General features: G+C 25.1%; 4 protein-coding genes across 5 annotated transcripts; all 4 read right to left on the minus strand.

The window, feature by feature from the left end:
- Window positions 1-5: 5 nt before the first annotated feature.
- LOC127291483 (high mobility group protein DSP1-like) lies at window positions 6-3,119 on the minus strand. Its single transcript, XM_051320655.1, has 4 exons — window positions 2,985-3,119; window positions 2,267-2,380; window positions 1,160-1,334; window positions 6-1,061 (listed from the first exon to the last, which is right to left on the minus strand). Exons 2-4 carry the CDS (start codon window positions 2,341-2,343, stop codon window positions 1,008-1,010), a joined length of 306 nt encoding a protein of 101 aa, XP_051176612.1. The 5' UTR covers window positions 2,344-2,380; window positions 2,985-3,119; the 3' UTR covers window positions 6-1,007.
- A 1,398-nt stretch (window positions 3,120-4,517) lies between these two features.
- LOC127291479 (stabilizer of axonemal microtubules 1-like) lies at window positions 4,518-9,037 on the minus strand. Its single transcript, XM_051320649.1, has 13 exons — window positions 8,896-9,037; window positions 8,732-8,783; window positions 8,580-8,639; window positions 8,463-8,507; window positions 8,193-8,342; window positions 7,932-8,121; window positions 7,676-7,830; window positions 7,263-7,547; window positions 6,680-6,869; window positions 5,437-5,677; window positions 5,096-5,169; window positions 4,894-4,941; window positions 4,518-4,633 (listed from the first exon to the last, which is right to left on the minus strand). Exons 1-13 carry the CDS (start codon window positions 8,916-8,918, stop codon window positions 4,617-4,619), a joined length of 1,530 nt encoding a protein of 509 aa, XP_051176606.1. The 5' UTR covers window positions 8,919-9,037; the 3' UTR covers window positions 4,518-4,616.
- Window positions 9,038-9,155: 118 nt separating this feature from the next.
- On the minus strand, window positions 9,156-16,493 carry LOC127291475 (folliculin-interacting protein 1). 2 transcript variants are annotated; one of them, XM_051320643.1, is made up of 11 exons: window positions 16,218-16,493; window positions 15,200-15,398; window positions 15,024-15,113; window positions 14,865-14,944; window positions 14,703-14,776; window positions 14,504-14,620; window positions 14,201-14,423; window positions 13,784-14,110; window positions 13,042-13,126; window positions 11,152-12,825; window positions 9,156-10,115 (listed from the first exon to the last, which is right to left on the minus strand). In XM_051320643.1, exons 1-11 carry the CDS (start codon window positions 16,319-16,321, stop codon window positions 9,903-9,905), a joined length of 3,186 nt encoding a protein of 1,061 aa, XP_051176600.1. In that variant the 5' UTR covers window positions 16,322-16,493; the 3' UTR covers window positions 9,156-9,902. The 2 variants fall into 2 exon arrangements, with proteins under 2 accessions (XP_051176600.1, XP_051176599.1); XM_051320642.1 differs by having other exon boundaries at window positions 14,501-14,620.
- A 473-nt stretch (window positions 16,494-16,966) lies between these two features.
- LOC127291481 (dnaJ homolog subfamily B member 13-like) lies at window positions 16,967-20,655 on the minus strand. The gene is made up of 6 exons (XM_051320652.1): window positions 20,140-20,655; window positions 18,878-19,099; window positions 18,546-18,690; window positions 18,087-18,264; window positions 17,561-17,732; window positions 16,967-17,374 (listed from the first exon to the last, which is right to left on the minus strand). Exons 1-6 carry the CDS (start codon window positions 20,235-20,237, stop codon window positions 17,086-17,088), a joined length of 1,104 nt encoding a protein of 367 aa, XP_051176609.1. The 5' UTR covers window positions 20,238-20,655; the 3' UTR covers window positions 16,967-17,085.
- Window positions 20,656-20,700: the final 45 nt, after the last annotated feature.

Consider the following 20,700-nt stretch of genomic DNA (forward strand, 5'->3'; position numbering starts at 1 on the left):
AACGATTTAATTTTGTTATACAGATAAGTTACCTTTTATTGGACAAAAAACTACTAATAAAGAGACAGAATGGCGAGAGTTAATTCTATAAACACAAATTCAATATCCCCAAAGTAAAATTTTCAAAAAAAAAAAAAAAAAATTCCTTTTTTTTTTTTGATTATTAACAATCCTTTTTTTTCATTGACTTGAAGTTCGCGTCTTTACATTATTATTTTCTCTCCATATAATTAATCAAGAAATTAAATCACGAAAATCAACATTATACAATCAATTACGCAAAATCTCATATGCATATAAAATTTCGAGATTAGTTAATTATTTTTTTCATAATTTACAATTTGAATTTAATCCAAGCCAATCACTTATAAAATCGCAAAAAAGGATAATTAAAAAATATATACTGAACTAAATTTATCGAAAAAAAAAAACATTGTACCATCTCAAGCCTAAAGATTCGAGATCAAGGCCTTACAATGGAAAAGAAAATAAAAACAGAATAACGAAGGAGAAACGCAGCGCCAGACATTTTCCTAATAGACTAATACTTACATCAGGTACGCGGTTGCGATATCCGCACCGAATAATAATCGCTCGAAGCAAACCAAATGCCCTAATTATATAATATCTGGGCAAACAAACTGTACAAGGAATATCCCTTATTCTACTAAATTTTACATTATTCTTTCTTTTTTTTTTTTACTATTATAATAGGTTAAAATACAAAATTCATTCATGCTAGTCGTGCCTCACAATTCACTCATACACACAATAGCTTTTTTTTTTTTAAAGTAATAGTTATTTTACTTAGTTACTGTACTGTAAATGAACGGTAAGTTATGGTTAGTTACTTCGTTACTTGTACTAGTGATGTAACTGCAAGTGCGTTTACGCTAACAATAAAGACAAATGGTATGTACAGTTGATGAGGTGTGCTTCGGGATCTAAAACATGGAGTGATAGAAGAGATTTTGACGCGCGTTTGCCATCCTCAGTTATCCTAAAATTTAGTCTCCTTCATTCTCTGAACCCTCTTGTCCTTTTCTGTAGTTAAACATTTCCTGGAAAAAAAAGATTTTTTTTTTTGTTAATTCTTCAATTCCAATTTGTCTGATAAAATAAAAATTTGCTTATTATCTTTAAAAACGTGAAAATTTACCTTGTCATATCGATCTTTATCTTGTTCTGCCATCTCAGCGTATTTGGCTTTATCTTCAGCAGTGCAATCTGCCCATTTTTTGCCTAAGGCTTTTGCAATATCTCCCACTGTATAAGCAGGATTTTTTGACTTCACTTCAGCGCGTTCATCTTTGCAGAACCAAAAGAATGCCGACCTTAAAAAAATTTTTTTTTTTGTTCAGACATTTGTGTTTATAAAACAATTCAAAAAATGTTTGAATTAAATTTGAAAATTTGAAAATTTTTAATTTTATTTATTTAAATAACCTAAAGGTGTCTAATTTATGTAAAAACCTATACTAATAAATAAAGAAAAGAAATATCGTTTAATTTAAATACAATTTAAAAAATTAAACAAAATTTATACATAATAAGTTAAAAATTAGATTTAATTTCAAATTAAATTGAAATAAATAAATATTACAAAAGTTATATTAAAAAACTAATTATATTTTTATAATTTATAAATTATTTATTAAAAATTGTTTACTTTACAAAAAATATAATTAAATTATAAACTACAATATAGTACAAAAATAAAGAAAAAAATTTTAATTATTAGTAAAATAAAAAAAAAATATAAATAAATCATTAATATTTTAAAAATTAGTAATTAAATATGTTAGTCACATAAAATAATTTTAGAAAAATTATTTAATAAATTAAATCTAAATATTGTACCATTTAAAAATTCATTGATAAAATAATTCATTAAAAAAATTACAAAATTCGAATTACCAAAAAAAAAAAAAAAAAGAAAATTGAAATTCTAAGATGGCAAAGTTTTTTTTTTGTGTGTGAATGTATACTACCAGACTAACAAAATCTTTCCCGCCATAAACCAACCGGAAGTATGCAATCTACACAACAGACAACGCTTTTCCTATAGAAATAAAGTATGACGGGTTGCATATTCTACTACACGCATAACATTACTCCAATAATGATAATTGATAAATTATCAATAAAAATGAAAATAGAATGCATAAGAAAAAATAATTGTCCAATAATGAAAGATATGCGCAACAAAGAGAAACCATTTTTAACAAAGCAAATGAGAATTATTGATACATCTGGCGATACTTACAATGGTCGCTTTGGCGCGTTTGGGTCCTTAACGCGTTTTTTGCCAGTGCCCCTCCTTTTTTCAGTTGTTTTCGGCATTTTGTCAAAAATTTGTGAAGTCTTTGTGAAGTATAAGCTTTAAAAGAAAAAAAAAATTCACTTTGATATAAATCACATATTTCAACAATAGAATGCTTAATAAATGACGCGACGCTTAGGCCAGTAATGTAAAAAAGAAAAATTTTCCAAATAAGACAATATTTCTATATCTATAAATATGTTTTTTCACTGAAAAATCATCAAAAATAAATTCTCCGCAAAAATGAAGAAATTCCACGTACTAAACTGAAATCTCGCCATTTTCTGATAATTCGACTCTTTTATGGTTTCTTGTTTACACTTTTCCTAGCAAATATAAAAAACTCGCATATTTTTCACAAAATTTAAGTCAAACAATAAAATCTTTGTAAAATTCAGTCACTGGATTATTGGATTTCATTAAACAAAGTGAAATATTATATCTTTTAACCGTGAAAACGAATAAATGTTGCAATTTTTGTTAACGATTTTAAACCTAACCTATAAAATATCAATTGGAGACAAAAACGACTTGAGAACGAATAACGAACATATTCTACATTTAAAAAACAATTAGATGCTTCAACATTACACAATAATATTATATTTTATAAGTTAAATAACACAGGATGCTACTTTCAAGAGAATTCCAAAAAACTTACCGTTACAACCGGTGGTCAAGCTTCTATACCGTTCTCTACTGCGTTTGATGCGTTTGGGACAACTGCAGGAATAGAACCAACCTAACCCGCGCGTTCCTCATACAATTCAAACTTCAGGTATGTAGAGTGTGGCACCTTTGTTTTTTTTTTAAATTAAAATCTCATTAGCATTAAATTCATAAAATATGTTGTATTCATTTTTAATGGAAAAAATTGTATTATTATTTTTTAATCATTTTAAATATTTACATATTTATTTAGACATTATTAATATAGCAATTAATTGAACTTTTAAGTATAACGGGGCCCTGATTTTATTACTACATTCATGAAGTTTCAAGTTTCAATGCGTGCGCAATCTTTTTAAAATTTAAATCGTTTAAGTGATTTAAACAATAATGTTTTATTAGAATAATATAACTATTTTTTGAATAATATACAAAGTTTATTTTAACGATATTTATTTCTTCTAAGTTTTTCTTAATTTTTTTTTTAATACATAGTTTAAAAAAATACTTTAAAAAGTACGAATTGTTAAGTACGAGTTTTGAGGTTATTTTCTTCCGGTTTTAAAGATGATTTTGCAATACTATATTAAGTAAGTTATTAATAAAATTTTATCTTCTCGTTAATTTATATATTTCGTTTTTTAGCAATTAATTAGTTTTTTTCCTACAGTGTGGTTAATATATTTGGTTTTTGAAATAAATTCTGTAAAATCAGTTTTCAAAATCCTTATAGGTTTCAACAATAGAACAATAGAAAAATAAAAATATGACGTACTTTGGGTAAAATCATTAGAGTTATATTTAAATTTGGGATGATTTAGTAGCCCTTACAACCTTTCACATACCTGTGAATCGATCCTTTTTGAAAGTAAGGATAAGTGCACCTTTAGAAAATTACTTTTATACTCTTAACAGAATTTCCAATTACTATATACCTTTAGCATATTCCGTCTCATATAACTTTTATTTTTCTATACATTATTTAGTTTCATAGGTTTCAAGCTGTATTTATATTTATTACATTATTCTATTCTTTTAAAATATCCATATTTTATTATATTCTTATTTAAGAACATTGTTCATTGCGTATTTATTAATTTATTTTTGTCGGAAATATCCACAAAAATTATTAATTTATATTATATAAATAAGAAAATAGAAAAAAAAATTAAATACGTTTTCGTGGTACACGCAAGTTGTAAAAACTTTTTTATTTTTAAAAATTATTTTAACAGTAGTGGTAAAAGAAATTTAAAAATGAAATTTGCTTTTCGAAAATAGAAATTTTTTTATAATATTTATAGAAATAATATGTAAGATTTTTATTAATTTATCTCACGACTCGACAGGAAACTCGTTCAAATGACACAAGGACTTAATATTATCATATCTCATTTCAAACGAATAATAAGAATTAGCAAGCTATTCTCATTCGATTCTTATAAGTGATATATTACATTCACCCTATAAATTGATTGCAATTATTTTGAATTAATTAATGTTAGAAAAAAAATATTGCCTTAAATATTTCATCACAAATAAAATTTATTCTGTTCATTTGTACTATATACAATAAATATTTCAAGTTTCCCTTTTCTTCTGTACGCAGCTGATTTCGAATTTTTTAATTTGATCCACAAGCTGAAAAATAAATTTTAAAATAATCAGAAGAATTAGCTTAAATAAAAAAATAATTCATTTTTTTTTTGTTTAATTTCGTTTTATGTAAAATTTTTCATCAAACCGAAAAATACAACATTTATTTAGTATATTTATTTAAAATAAATTGTATAATTGTAATATTTAAAAATAAATTTAAAAAAATATAAAAATAAACATCAAGTTTAATGTATCATAAAAATATGATATGTATTAAAATTTTTAAATTAAAAATAACTTACCAATACAAGGACAACACGCGGACGGAGAACATGATCGCGTAATTGGAACTGTGAAAAATTTGATTCTGATTTTAGAATTTCTATTAAAATATAATTATTATTTTAATACACTAAAAATACTTTGTTAACACACATTTTTTTCGAACATTAGAAATTAATGAATTTTTATACAATTATTAAATAGTTAAATTTTTACACTAACATTCACAAAAATTTTTTTGGTGACATAATGGTGAAGAGGAAGAAAAAGGAACAAATTTTCCTGGTGAAATGTAACTGTAACATAAAATTTTTAATTTATTTAAAAATAAAATTTTTTGATACTATTTAGATTAGAAAACAAATATTAAATTTATTTTCACGGTGTACGGGTATAAATCACGATTGATATAAGAATTTTCATTAATTAAAATTGAAAAATTGTCGTTGTCCTATTTCGAAAATTTTATTGATAATTTCAACTTTTATAATTCGATTCAACTGATTTTCATTTCTATTAGAATAGCGCAATATTAAAAATTAAGCATAATTTTTGCTTTGTACCTTAAATTATACGTTGTATTTTCTTCTAATGGTGTCGTAGGTTTTTGATAAGAATTTTTACCAGACCAGGGCATTTCCACTTTGTCAGCATGTTCAACTGGTTGATAACTGAGACGCATTGTCGTCTCAGCATTGAATGGTACATCACTCGGTTGATATGTTTGTATAGGTTTAAAAGACACATTCGATTTCAAAGACTTGAAATTATTTGGTATGTACGACAATCTATTTGTTGTGCAATCTAAAAAAATACATTTTAATTAAATTCATAAAATTAAAATTATTCACATCAAAATTCAGAAAAACTTTTTTTTTTTAATGTAATAGCGACAAATTAAACACCCACTGAATGAAGCTTTCCAAGAAGAATTATATTGCAATCGCATCGTTGATCGCAACTATTGATAAAAAATTAAATGCCATATAGAAAAGAAAAAGATCAAAGAAAAAACACTACAAAAGAAAGGAAATGATTAATTCATATTTGTTGTCAAGATAGATGAATTCTCATTTTTATATTATTTTGAAAGAGAAAAGGATTGATGCGCAATGAATAATTAGGCAAAAACTTGAATGCACACAGTGATAAACAATGTCATGTGGGAGCACAAGAATTTTCGCAACAATTACGAAATAAATTCTGTGGGAATTTATTAAAATATTTATTTTTCTAAATATTATAAATGCTGTTAATGTATTTATGCCTTTTAAAATTTAATTTTTTTTTTTATATTTTTACTCTATACTTAAATTATTACCCTTTTTTTAACTCTCTTTTTTTATATATCAATATAAATAAATATAAATAATATATTGAAAAGAGCGGTTTTAAACTTTATAGTATTTTTCAACGTTTACGTGAAATAAAAATATCTTCTTTTTTTTTATTCAGACAAAATTTACAACAAGTATTACCCAAGAGAGTCATTTATCTTATAATAATAAAATTTTCGAATTACATATCTTCTATGTGGGTTAATGTTCAGAGTATTAAAGAGTGTATATAAAATCTGAGCAATGTAAAAGGTATGAGTAATCCGGAGGCAATGATCTTTTAGCCGCGAAATGCTATAGATAGTAGTAAAAAGTTATTTTAATTGCGCGATTGCGGGAAATCGTGAGCAATGAAGAAAAACAATCTCAATTTGCTTCTTCTATATATGTATGTAAATCATATATTTATCTTACTGGCATATAATTTTTTTTTTATCTTCGCGTATAGGTATAACTATTATATACTTACACTCAAGAGGTAGTGGCGAAAACGTGAGATTGTCCTCGGGTCGAAAACCAAAGTCGGGAACATTACATTTCCACGTGTAATCGTGTTTTTGCGTCGTTACGTCCTGCAATGGTCCTTTACCAAGCAAATCGCGTCGACATGGCATAACTGGTGCTTCCGGTTTGACGCACCAATTCCCTAAGTAGCTCAACTGGAGCAAAAATATAATAATAATTAAAACCTTTTTAGAAAAATTTTAATTTCATTTCATTTCTAATTTAAAAATACATTTTTAGATAAATCAATGTTTCAGTGAATTTTAGTTATATATATTTTATAAATTTTAAATTTTTATTTATGCTATTGAACTTAAAAATTATTAAACTGATAATATTTTTAAATTATTTAATTACTCTTGTAGAATAAGTATATAATTTAATAAAGAATTATATTTCTAAGAATATTATAATTATTTAATAGCAGTATTAAAAAAAAATATATTAAAAAACAAATTTTAAAAAAATTGAAAAAATTTGTAACTAGAATATGTAAATTAGTAAAATTTACAAAATTTAATACAGAAGATAAGAATTTAAGAATATACTCTGTTTGTGGTGTCAAGGGAGAGTGGGCAACGTGAGAAAATGACGTTTTCCGGTTGCTTTATCAGATCCGCTTTGTCTCCACCGCATCCAAAGAAACTTAATTTATAAGTTGTGTTGTCGTCAAAACAACATGAGGTATTAAATAAATTTTTTGCATTCTTCATTGTAAATGGTTTTCGTGGTCTTTCACAATTTGGCCAATAACTCAATTTATATGTTGTACAATCATCCAAAGGCGTTACTGGTGGATGATATTGTCTTTTTAAATTCCACGGATGTTCTTCCTAAAAAATAAAATTTTACAAATTTTATTAAAAAAAATTTCCTTTCTCATTTCAAATTGAGAATTTTTTTTAAATCTGTACTTTTCATTAGTATTTTAACTTTAATTTTCAATATTATTTAATTATACCTTCACTGGTGATTGATTGGGCCAGTAACTTAATTTATAGGTGGTGCAACCTTCTACTGGTACATCAGATTTTTCGTATTTTGAAATTGGTTTGAATGATTGGACAGATTCATGACAAGCGGAAGGAAAATAACTTAATTTGTATGTTGTGTCGTCTGTAAAAAATAAATTTAGAATTTTTCATATTTTTTAATTTTAAATTATGTTAAAATTTAATTTAATATTTTATTAAATTTATATTTGAGTAACTTTTTACCTGACATAGACACACAAGGAGAATACAAATTTTTTCGTTCTTTTATTGGTTTGATTTTTGATAACGATTTCCAGGTGAAATCATGTTTTTGAGTAGTCACATCTTGTATTGGTCCTCTTTGAAATAATTCTTTGTCACATGGTGTAATTTTGGCCTCTGGTTGAACGCACCAATTTCCAAGATAACTCAACTGTAAAATTATAAACAAAAAAAAAAAAATAGAATATCGAATGAAAATTTCTATTTGATTTATTTATTTACCTTATGAGTCGTTTCATCAGACAATGGACCATCTCCGATTGTTAAACAATCTTCAGGACTGTAAGGTTTTGCTCGAGTACTAGGACCATCCCAAAATGATAATTTATAAGTAGTATTGTCTTCAACTGCAATATTTGGTTTCCAATAATACTAAAAATATTTTTGTATTTTACTCCTTTTTTAAATGTTCAATTATATTGAATTTGTGAATTATGAATATATAAGATGATGATTTTTGATTTTGTATAAGTATTGTATAATAAATCTCACCCTGACTGGAGCGAAGGATTTTGCAGCTTCTGGTTGAATGTATTTCTGTAATAAAAATAAAGTTAAAATAGTTATAATTGATTTTTCTTTACGGGTAATTAAAGAAATTTTACTTACCAAACATTTCGGCTGTGGAGAACAGCAACAACAACAATTACAACCAGATTCGTGCCCCAGCTGAAAAAATGTAAAATTATTTCAGTTATAAAAATTGTTTTTAATCAATATAAAATGAAAATAATTTCAAATATTAAAGAATTTATTCATACCCGAATTTTATTTTTTGCTTCTATAATCGACAGAGATTTCTCTCGCTTGAGACTAATAATTTAAAAAATTATTAAAAACAAATTAGAATTTAGATAGACATAAATGTAAATATAATATTAACCTTAAAAGGTAATTTAATTAAATTTATAACAGGTTTACTCACGCTTCTGCTGGACAAATCTGCATAATTTTGAAAAAAAAATAATAGTTAAAAGAAAAATTGTATTAATAATAAATCATATAAAATTTTGACAAATATACCAAGTGACAGGAAACCGGTAGATAAAACAGTAGACAACTGAAAACAGTTTAAATTTGTCAAATATAAAATTGTCATTGTCCATTATAGATTAAATTAATTATCCTTTTATATTTGAATAGTGTTCAAATAAAAAATACATTTTTTAAAAAAAAATTTAAATATCTGTAGAAAAATGTTTATTAATCGTTTTGAAAATAGTTTACAACATTCTTTTTTCAAATGATATGTAAAAAAACACAATATACTTTACAATAAACTCTCACATACAATTAAACTTTCTATGTGAAGAAATATTCTTCATATTTTGAAGACATATAATACATATGTACATAAACTTAAAAATAGACACTTTAACAAGTAATTCAGAATATTTCAATGAACGCCCTAATGGTTATCAAAAAGAATAAATTAACAAACGTCAAAAAAAAAAAAAAAAAAAAAAAATTAACTTTTATCGTTTTTTTATGTTTTCATCATGCAATATCAAAATAAAAAAAATGTAACTTGTCAAAAATTACATTAAATCGAGTATTAAATTTTAGTCACTGAGAGCTATAAATATAATGTAGTACATATTGCAAATGACTTAACTGAAATAAAGGACAATATCGTTCACATTTACACGTTTCCGATATTACAGTTTTGTTTTATAAATAAATAGTGACGAATGAATAATAAATACAACTACCACTTTTGTTTTGTCGCGTTCAATACGTCATTTTCATTCACAAAAATAAATTATGATTTGAAACACACAATTCTAATAATAAGAAACGAAAAAAAAAACAGAACAAAATGCTTTTGACGTCAATCATGAATTTTTTATGTCTCTTATTTTTACAAGACAACACACTTATATAAGTTAAGACACAATTTAAAAAGTGGCAGTAATCGAACGTTTTTGGCATTTAAGCTAAAGTAAGACCGAACTTTTGCGTAATTTGAGGAGAATGTGTTGTCGCTACAGCAAGCAAAAGAGGCAAATCGGCAGCATCCATATCCAAAGAATTTGTTAGATTGTTTACATTTATATCATAAGGATCTACTGTCATCAACATTTCGGCTAATGTTTCGCTACGCAGCCACATTTCCCTCAGTCGACTTTCCAAAAGTTGAATACACTGTGAAAAATTCAATTTAATTTTTTATTAAAAATTTAAATAATTTTTTATTCACTTAATTTTATTGAAAAATAAAAATGAATTAAATTTGCACATATAAAGCTTTATAATGTGTGTTTTAGTAACACTTAAAATTCAATTAAGGACAATGTCAACGTTTGACAAATTCTATGGAAGGAAGTCATTAAAAGACTGACTGATAACAATACAAATTAAAATCTTTGATTAATAAATAAATTCATTTTTGTTTCTTCTGAAAAAGCTTTGTAAAATAAAACAAGTAAAAAATAATAATTTCCGAACTTGTTAAAATCAAAATTCTTAAAATTTGCAAAAATTATCTACTTCATATTTAAAAAATTTTTTTTTTTTAAATTTAAAAATATATTTTTTAACAAACAAATACGTTTCAGTAAAATGAATTTTATTTTTTTTTTTTATATAAATTTTTCAAGTTAGTAATTTTAATTAAATTACTTTTCTTTTTCAACATTTAAACATGTACAATTTTTTTAAATAACTTTTTCTTTGTCGATTTATTGAATATTGATAAATTAAATATTTAAAAGAATTTTGAAGTTAGAATAATTTTCAAAATTTGAACTGAGATTTAGAATAAATCTAAAACAAAAAGTTCAACTTATTTTTTTTTAATAAAAATATCACATTTTTCTTCAATTTTGCAATGAATCAATTGAAATTATATTCAATTATTCATTTAAATAATTAAATATATCTTTATAATTGAAATTATAATACACAATAATGAGGACAAAAACTTGTTTAATCATAAGAAAAAATTAAAATTGTTTTGTATTATGCGACAATAAGGTACTTTATGGGGAACGATTTTTTGCTACTTAAACTTTTTTTTTAAAATATCAAAAATTGTAAAAAAAAAAATGAAAATTTGTTTACTTCGAGCCTCGTACGAAAAGAAGAATAAATTTATTATAATAAATAAATAAAATAAAGAATTGAAAAAAAAAATTATACAATTAGGTACGTAAATTTTAAGAATTATTTTGAAACTTACATCTTCTGTAGAGTGATATTTTTTCCAAATATAGGAGAAACCCTCCAACATGTTGGCAACGAGTCGCGACATTCCAATTGGTAACGGGGGATTGTGAACAGGCGAATTATTGGATAAAAGTCCAACTTGCCAAGTATCGAGATCAGCTAAAATGCAAAGAGATTCAGCCACTGGTTGATCGACTGAAGGAAATCGGGCATTAATTTCAATTTCCTCTCTCATTGGTTGCCACCAATTTTTCACTTGATCCTCACTCTCGTCTTTCTCATCTTTATATTTTCTCCGAGATTTTTTTCTCTTTATCATTCCCTGCATCACCAATCCCCAGGTATATTCCGAATCACAAATCTCAGGAAGTGATTTCTTTTTCTCATTGAGTACAATTTTTCGGCTTATCAATGAATTCGTGAATCCTACATTTTCTGGTATTTTTTTTCTTATTGGAATTTGATTTGAGCGTGGCATTGGTAATTCAATTACATTATTTGCTTCCATTAAAGCTTCGAAACTATTTAAATCAGGTAAAGTGAACATTCCATCATTGGAACATGAATTTACACACGAGCGAAGAACATCGGTAGCGTTTGTTGGTGTTTCAAGGTGTAATTTATCGTTTTCATAATTTTCCTTCGATGCTTTATTTCTTCTTCGACATTTGAGACAACTTAAAGAATCATTAGATGCAGCTTCAGGTGAAACTTGCATATTTTTCGATGATTCGGGGAAATTTCTTTGGATAATTTTACGGAGAACACCTTCTGGTAGATCGGCTGAAGTACTTGGCACTTTTGTAAATGTAAAGGCACATTGACAATTACATCGGGGAAGTAATCGTGACTTAAGGGGTTTCTCTTCATCGCCCAATGTAAAAAAAACCTGGGTCTCTTGTCTTTGGTTTGAAAATTCAATATTTGATGGAAGTGAATAGGAATCAATTCCTAAATCATCGGAATTGAGTTTTCTTATTTCACTTAAACGATCCCTTGTAAGTGTATCAAGTTTTGTTTCCATAAAAGCATCGTCAACCTCATCGTTAAATTTCTTTTCTAATTCCTGTAAAGCATTTTCTCGATACATACTTTGATCTTTTCGAATTTCACACGGTGAAGTTTCGCTAACAATAATTTTTACTTTACTCGCTGCTGTATTAGTTTTCATTTCACTTTCTTCTATCCAATGTGAGTCGAATTCAAATTTTGGATGTAATCCATTTAAAGTGTCAAGATTCTTTAGTAATGTGCTACTTCGTTTTAATTTTGGTGTCACGGCTTCGGAGATTTTTCTTTGATTACTCTCGTAAATTTTGCCTTCATCTAAATCAGACTTTTTTAATTCCACTCGCCTCTTTGAAGTCTTACGTACTCTCGAATTATTGGGAATAATGGACGGTTTTGATAATGAGGGACGATTTCTTTTTTTTAATTGTTCCAATAAAATTATTGCCTCTTGAACGTCTTGCTGTGATTTACATCTACGCTCATATTCTTTTTTCACAATTCCACTGCGAATGAAATAGGTTAAAAATATTAATATAGAATTAATAGTGTCAACTTTGTCAGAATCTCCAGCGATTACAGTGTGAACGACTTTTACTGGATTCCCCAAGGCACCGTATAAATCTCCGAGTTGAGCCCACAAGGGATTGCAGGGAAATTGCTTACGTAATTTTTCCACCTGTTGAAAAAATATGCTTATTTAATTTAGTAATTAAAAAAAAGAAAAAAAGAATTAGAACAACATTTTACTTTCAGAAAGCCTTTTAAAAATAATCTTGAATTTTCAAATTCAATTTTTTAAGAGGCCTTAGAATTTTAATGAAATTGAAATTTATTTATAATAAAAGAAAAAATAAACTAAATGTTTAAAGGACAAAAATAATTAGATATTTACCGTCTCGCGATTAAATCCAGATGAAACTGTATGAACCCAACCGAGGTGATGGGTTAAAACGGCAGTCACTAACGTGCTTAAGAAGCTAAAAATGCATTTTAAGTAAAGATTATATATTACAATTTCAATTTATTTTATAAAATTGAATTTTTTCTCAATTTAGTTATTTAAAAAATACAATTTTAAAATCATTTATTTTAAATTTATTTAATTGTTTTGAAAATTTAATTATAAAATTATCAATCAAGTTAACTATTAATTATCAATCAGTTTTATGTTTTTTTTTTATTTATTATTAAAGATTTTTTAAACAAATATCTTTTTTCCTATTCACAAAACTGGCAAAAAAAAAATAGAGAATTTTATAATTCGAAGAAATAGATAAAGTATTTTTAAAAAATAACGATTTGTGTTACACGGAAATTTATAACTTAATATAATTAAATTTACAAAATAAATGTTTAAGAAAGTAATTGAATTTTAAAATAATTAACTTACAAAATAATTTAATTATTAAATGTAATTTTGTTTAAATTGGACGAATTAATAAATTAAGAATGTGAATTAATTCAAAACATTTTTTTAAGTTGTTAAATTTAAAAAAAACGGAAGCTTATGTTCAATTTAATTTTAACGTCAAAAATGAAGCATAATTTATCACAAAGTTTTAATTTAAAAAAAAAATCATAATCATAAAGTGGTCACTGTACATATTAAAAAATATAGAATAATTTTCGCTTACAACTTGGTTGATTTTGTATCGAAATTGTCGAGCAGTCTACACATTTCCTTAAGACCATTGTGTATTATGTTGAATCTTTCTTCTTTCGGCAATGTCGTATTTAACATAGTATCGTGCCACAATAAAGGTGTTGTCGAGTCAGTGGAATTCATAAGAAAACGTAATAACCAAATTGTGCAACAAGACGATGCTTTCTGTAGACGTGTTATCAATTCATTTCCTTTGTCCTTGTTTTGACCTTTATTTGAGCCAGCACATGATAGACGTAATCGATTTAACATTCCTTCGAGAAAAGCCGCATGTTCCAACAATTTAGATTCCATTTCTCTATATAAATTAAAAAAACAAAAAAAAAAGAAAATGAAATTATGTCGAAGAAAAAAGCATTTTAACTTTTAATGAATTTTGAAACATTACTGTTCATGTCCTCGCGTAAGTCGTATTAATAAAGCTAAACCAAGCCTCGTTTTGTGTCGACGAACATTTTTTTCCTGTTCATTAGAATTTTCATTGTAATGCGTGAACAAATAATCGGATTCAGTGGGACTCAAAGATGTTGAAATGGATCGAATCCATCTTCTTCGAAGACTATTTAGACTATTGCCTTTTCCTGAAAAATTGCTTTCTAATGAATGTGAACCTGAAAATAAAATTATGAATATTAAATATTAATATTTAAAGTATTAATTAGAATTTATTTAACTTTATTGAACTTACTACCATGAGGTAAACAAATATCTATGTCCCAACCACTTCCTGTACTAGAACACGTAGAGCTCTTTCTAATATTTGGACTGAGACTATTTGCTGATAAATTTCCGGAGCTGGGCCGCGAGTCTGATAAAAAAAAACAATAATTTAAAAATAAATTATTTGTTCGTCATCTTATTTAGTACTTTAAGTTTCTAATTTCTTATACCTTGTGTTCTTACACTTCCACTACTTGAGTTAGATTCAGGATTGTGTACAATACGTTCATCTGATTGTTTTTCACTGGAAAAAATTCAAATAAAAAAATAAATTAAATTAATAATAATTTAATTAATTTTCTACATAATAAATAATTTTTTTTTCTTATTACCTTTTCCGGCATGTACTGTGCTCAGATGCTGGGAAGACTTTAGTACACATGATACATGGCGGAGAATTTATTGTGTGAATCTAAACGAATCATCATATTCATTTGTAAATTTAATTTTTTAATTAAAAAAAAATTCATAACTAAAAAATTGAATTTTACCTTAAAAGACGGTCCTCTGTATGTCATGGCCACAGTGCCAAAAACCATTTCACTTAACAAATTCACGTCTTCGTTTGCTAATTTTTGTTGCTAATGTAAAAAGAAAAAATTTACAATTAAAAGTCCCAATTTATTAATAAATTAATGTAAATTGTTTATAACTCGTGAAAAAATACCTCGACAATTCCATTCACTGTTTCTCCTGAGGGTTTGCATTTTTTCTCTTTTTCACTTTTAAATAATGAACAAAATGACGAATTTTTAGGCTGCGATTTCTCCACTGTTACAGAATCAAAAAGAAGTTTTCTTCCACGCCATTCACATTCACGGAATAATAATATTCGAACCTGATCCGTTCCAAAGTTCAAAGATTTTCTGTAAATTATTAATTATAAATTATTTAAATTGTACCCTTAATTTTTATAATTTTTTTAAAATTACATTTACATCTCTTACTTTATAGTTAAATGTAAAAGAGAAACTTATATTACTTTTCAATTATTGAAAGTTGTCTAGTTTCTAACAAAAAACAAAACAAAATCATTGATTGTCAAAACAAGTAGTTTGTTGAGTATTTTGGGAATTTTGGATACACGTAAAAAAATTGTCATAATCTTTATCTCTTTAATTACTTGTTTTTAATCAAAATTGTCTTTTTATTTTTTTTATTGATAAAAAATGTCTAAATTATAAAAAAATAAGAAACTACGAGTTTATATATTTTTTATAGATTAGATTTCGAATTATACATTTTTTTTTTATTAAAAGAAAAGCATGATCACTGAATTTATTTATATTAGAATGGAATTTTTATTTTAACTGCTGCGTTGATATCAACAGGTTTTATGACGTTACGTTAGGTTAGAATTGCCAGGAGTTGCATTGATGAATGGCGTCCTTTACTCCTACTATACACTTTCTTTACTTTCGCAATATATGTATACAACTAGGTATTTATTTCACATATTGAGGTTCTTCTTGACAAATTATTTGTCAATTTATATTTTACATTGAGATGACAAAATAAATATATACAAAATTTAATAAAATGTTTTAAAATATACGCATTTAATTGATTGAAAGGTTAGAATCGAAAAAGAGTGTATCAAAATATGCTGTTATTTGACGGAGACTTTATTTAAAGCATTGAAAAAAAAAATAGAATATGGTTCTAATCCAGATTAGTTCGCTTACCTTTCATTTGTCTGATTTTCAATATTTAATGGCGTGTCACTTTCAATAGCATTCTGTTTGGTGAAATCGTTTTTCGACAAGAACAATTTAGTGATAAAAGACATTATAAGTCAACGAGAGGAAAAGTAATTGCATTCCCAATTGAATTCAGATTTACTCACTATCACTCACTTATAAAAACTCCATCGTATATATTCAGGAGTTGTAACATGACTGTAAATAAATGGTAAATAAAGTCACGTGCAGAGAAGTCATATGATTTCTTGAGGTATTGTTTCTTCAGATGTCAGATAATTATATATGCTATTAGATAATTTTATCTTTATTACCCGATTGATAAAACAGTCTAAATTTATTGACACTGTCGGTAATACTTACTTTTACCGGCATATTAGATTAAAAATAATGCGGGAAATTTTTTAGCTAAACTTATAGAAAAAATTTAATAACTTATTAAAAATATCTTAAGAATATAAATAAGGTTTTTTTTTTAAATTTTGTTTATCACTTTTTAATTGTTAAATGTAAATATTTTAAAGAAATAAATATTTCAAGTAACCTAAATATTGCAACCAGTCATACACTGCAGTTTGTAGGAATCATCTTAAATAGGATTTAATATAAATTATTGGAAGATTCCTGAATAAGTAAATAGAAATTGAATGTTCAATTCAATATTTTTATTTAACTTAAATTGTCATATATAATCGAGGAGTTTATTTATAGTTCAATAAATAAAATAATTTAATAAAATCTTTTTCTTAGATTTGAATATTTATTACAAATAAATATATATAATAAAAATTACAAAAGATCGTTAAAATAAAATCGTTATAACGCGATTATCAAAGAATGTTCAATTTTTTAATTAACAAACTAATTTATTTAGTTCATCGTCGGGGCTTCTTTGTAAAGGAACGTCATCATCGACATTTCTTCGTATTTTATCAGCAAGTAAAAATCGATGAATATACTCGGTGTCCTCTGTTGACTCAGTATCATGTAAAATCTTAAATGCCTTTTTTATATAATTTTTACTTTCAACCGGCATATAAACGGGAAATTCAATGTTAAAATCAATCAATAAATCTCCTCTTTCTTTAGGATTGTTTACAATTGGTAGACCCTCTCCTGTTATTCGTTTTTGATAATTAGGTCTGTAAATGAATCAAATGTTTAATTAATAATTTAATTATTTATTATTTTAATAATTATCAAGGGATAAAAATTAATTTAAATTATACATTTAATTATATAAAAATTTATATATTTATTTCATTATAATGGTAATTTAAATGAAGGATTTAATTAAAATTAATTAAATGAAATTAATATTTACTTACGTAATTACTGATGTAATTGGAACCCGTAAAATTCGGTCATCGATTGTATTAACTGTAATTGACAGTCCTGTCAGAGCTTCTCGCAAAAAAATATTAACAGTCATAATAAGATTATTTTCATTTCGCTTGAATATTTCGTGTGGACGATCCTCCGTAATGAAAATTATATCAGCTAAATTACATAATAAATATACTGCCCTACAACGGAAAAACAGACGTTAGTGACACATATTTACATATCACTATAAAGTAATGTTTTTCCGTTATAGGGCAGTAATACTTATTTGTTGCATAATTTTGTATTAGCTATTTCAAATTTTCTTCGAAAATCTTTTTTTAATCCATTTTTTAAATTATTATTTTTATTATAAATTATTGTTCATAGTAATTTAATGAAAAATTATTGTAAATTAATAAAAAAAATTTGAAAATGATTAAATTAAAAATTTTAATAGAAAAATAATTTAACGTAATGTTAGAATTATTGAAAAATAAATTATTAATTATTAAGTTGAAAAATTTGTACCAGGAATTTTTGTTGGTCCTTGATCTCCCTCTTCTGGAAAAACAATTTTAGTCCCAGATGGTAATCCTGGTTTGATGTGTATTGTAAGAATTTTTTCATTCATCTCAGTGGTCGCTTTATCTTCGCCGATCAAGACGAGTCTTTGTATTTTCATTTTTTTTAAACCACCAAAATATACCTAAAATTTTAATTTTTCTATATATACATATAACCAAAGAAATTTTTCTTATTCGAACTTATTTGAAATAAATAAAGTAATAATAAATTTTATCTCAGAGCTAAATAATAATATTATTTAAATCGAATAAATATTTATATTTAGTATTTATTTTTTCAATTTTTATTTATTTTTTTAAATTTTATTTATCTTAAATAATCTTAGTTTTAATTTGAAAAAAAAAAATTATTTCGTAACAAAAATTAATTAGATTATATAATTAATAATTTAATATTCACAACCTCGGATAAAGTTAGTAACAAGGGTTTTATCAAAGGTTCTTCTTTGCGCTTGACATCACGTCCTTCAGATGTTTCAAAACAGGATAAAGGATGTTCTACTATATTTAATAAATCTGCATAAGGACTCGTCGTTCCAAAGAATTCCCTTTTTATGTTTAAAAAAAAAATCTTAATTAATATACTATAAATTAAAAATAATAAATATATATTTATTTTGTTTCACATTTTAATTTATTTATAATTTTTATTTTTTGCTTTTTAATAATTAATTATTATTTTTAAAAAAAAAATCAGAATTTTATTGTGATTTAAGAAAAAAAAAAAAAAAAAACCTGTATGTTTTTAAGGGTTCTCCATGAAAAACGTAGGGTTGTATACAACCTTCTGGTCCTGGTACACCTCTCTTTAAACCTTTCTCGCCATACTGATCATAAACTGCTCGTCTGAGAGGATCCGACAAGACGTCGTACGCTTCTGCAATCAAACCGAAAACAACCTCGACGCTTTTATCCTTTTGCCTCTCAGGATTATATTGAATGGCCAAACGTCTGAACCTGAAAGAGGAATTTACCCACTTATTTTACGACAAAAACTTTCTTACGACAAAAAACCAATTACTTTTTTGATCTATTATTATCTTCACTCAATCACTTCAAACGATACCAAAAGTTCAATAATTTATGCAATTAAATTTCAAAAATAGAATTTTTTTTTCATTTTTCTAATTTCATGTTAAAATAATTCTTTTAATTATTATAGTTAATTAATTATTAATAATAATACTACAACAATAATAGATAATAACAATAAAAAAATAATAATTATTATTATTTATAATGTATCAGTAATTAACAGATTCAAATTAAATCTCGTACTTATATTTACATCATTTTTAACAAAAGTAAATTTTGTAAAATTTGTTAATTTTATTCATATTCGGTTATGTTTCGGAGAATAATAATGAGTGTTTTATATATATTGTGTATGAAATTAGAATATCGTTTTTCTATAGGCGTGTTATACTAATTTCTCAAGGCACTTCAAAAATCGGTCACCAGTTTAATTAAATTCGTCTACTTAATTCGTGTCATTTTCATTATTATGGTGTAGAAAATGAAGGGCGTGTCAATGTAATTTTTTGAATTAAGTAATTATTTAAGTTTTATGCTTAAATTGCGATGAAACACGAACATTCTTGTTATATAGATTTGTTTATGAGATTACAAATTTTCATGTATAATAATAAATTTTTAGAGCAAAAATATTTTAAACAAAATAAATTTAAAAAAAAAAAAAATTATAATATAATAGTTGCAAACAAAAATATTTTACAAAAAAATAGTATAAAATTTCTGCATTTTTGTTATATATTAATAATATTTTTAATTTAAATGAATATTATTATCTCTTCAAAAAAATTTTATTAAGTAATTTTAATTCTTTTGATTTTTTTTTAAATTTAATTTTAAGTAACAAAAAAAAAATTACAAAAATAATGTTAATAATAAATATAGAATTTTTAGTAATATTTTACAATTTTTCGCACGGCTTAATTAATAATATTTATAAAATTTCCTGTAAAAAAAAAACTCACGCTTTTTGGACATCTGTCAATTGACAATCTCTTTTTAAATTTAAAACACCATAATAATCGATGCATTTTGGACATTCATATGAATCTTCAGAATACATTTGTCCTGTACAATTTTTATTTTTTTTTTTCTCCTTTTATTCTTTGGGTATTAAAGACTTTGGAAAATATTATCAAAAACACAATAAATTAGAATGTTTTACAGTTGGCAAGAATGATAAAGAGAGGGAGAGAGGTAAAATTGTCAAAATTTTGAGAATTGACGCCTATGAAGGCAGCTTTCAATTATTTGACGATTGTCAACTGTTTTTTGTTTTCTCTTCTCAACAGTCGTATCGTTGTCGTTATTAATATATTGCAGTTTTGTAGTGAAAGTAGTGTTACTATTGACAACGAAAATTTTCCAAGGTTCATATTTTTTCAACAACCCGCGATCTTCATCGTTAAAAAATAATTCTCTTGCAATTAATAATGTCCTTTGCTGTTACACGCGATTGTTAGAATTCACCGATCCTCATTTTGTAAAGAATAAATAAAAAAAAAAAAAAAAAAAAAAAAAAAAAA

This window comes from Leptopilina boulardi, unplaced genomic scaffold, assembly GCF_019393585.1.
Source record: "Leptopilina boulardi isolate dan_hultmark-lab unplaced genomic scaffold, ZJU_Lbou_2.1 LbouV2_137, whole genome shotgun sequence".
Classification (NCBI taxonomy): Eukaryota; Metazoa; Arthropoda; class Insecta; order Hymenoptera; family Figitidae; genus Leptopilina; species Leptopilina boulardi.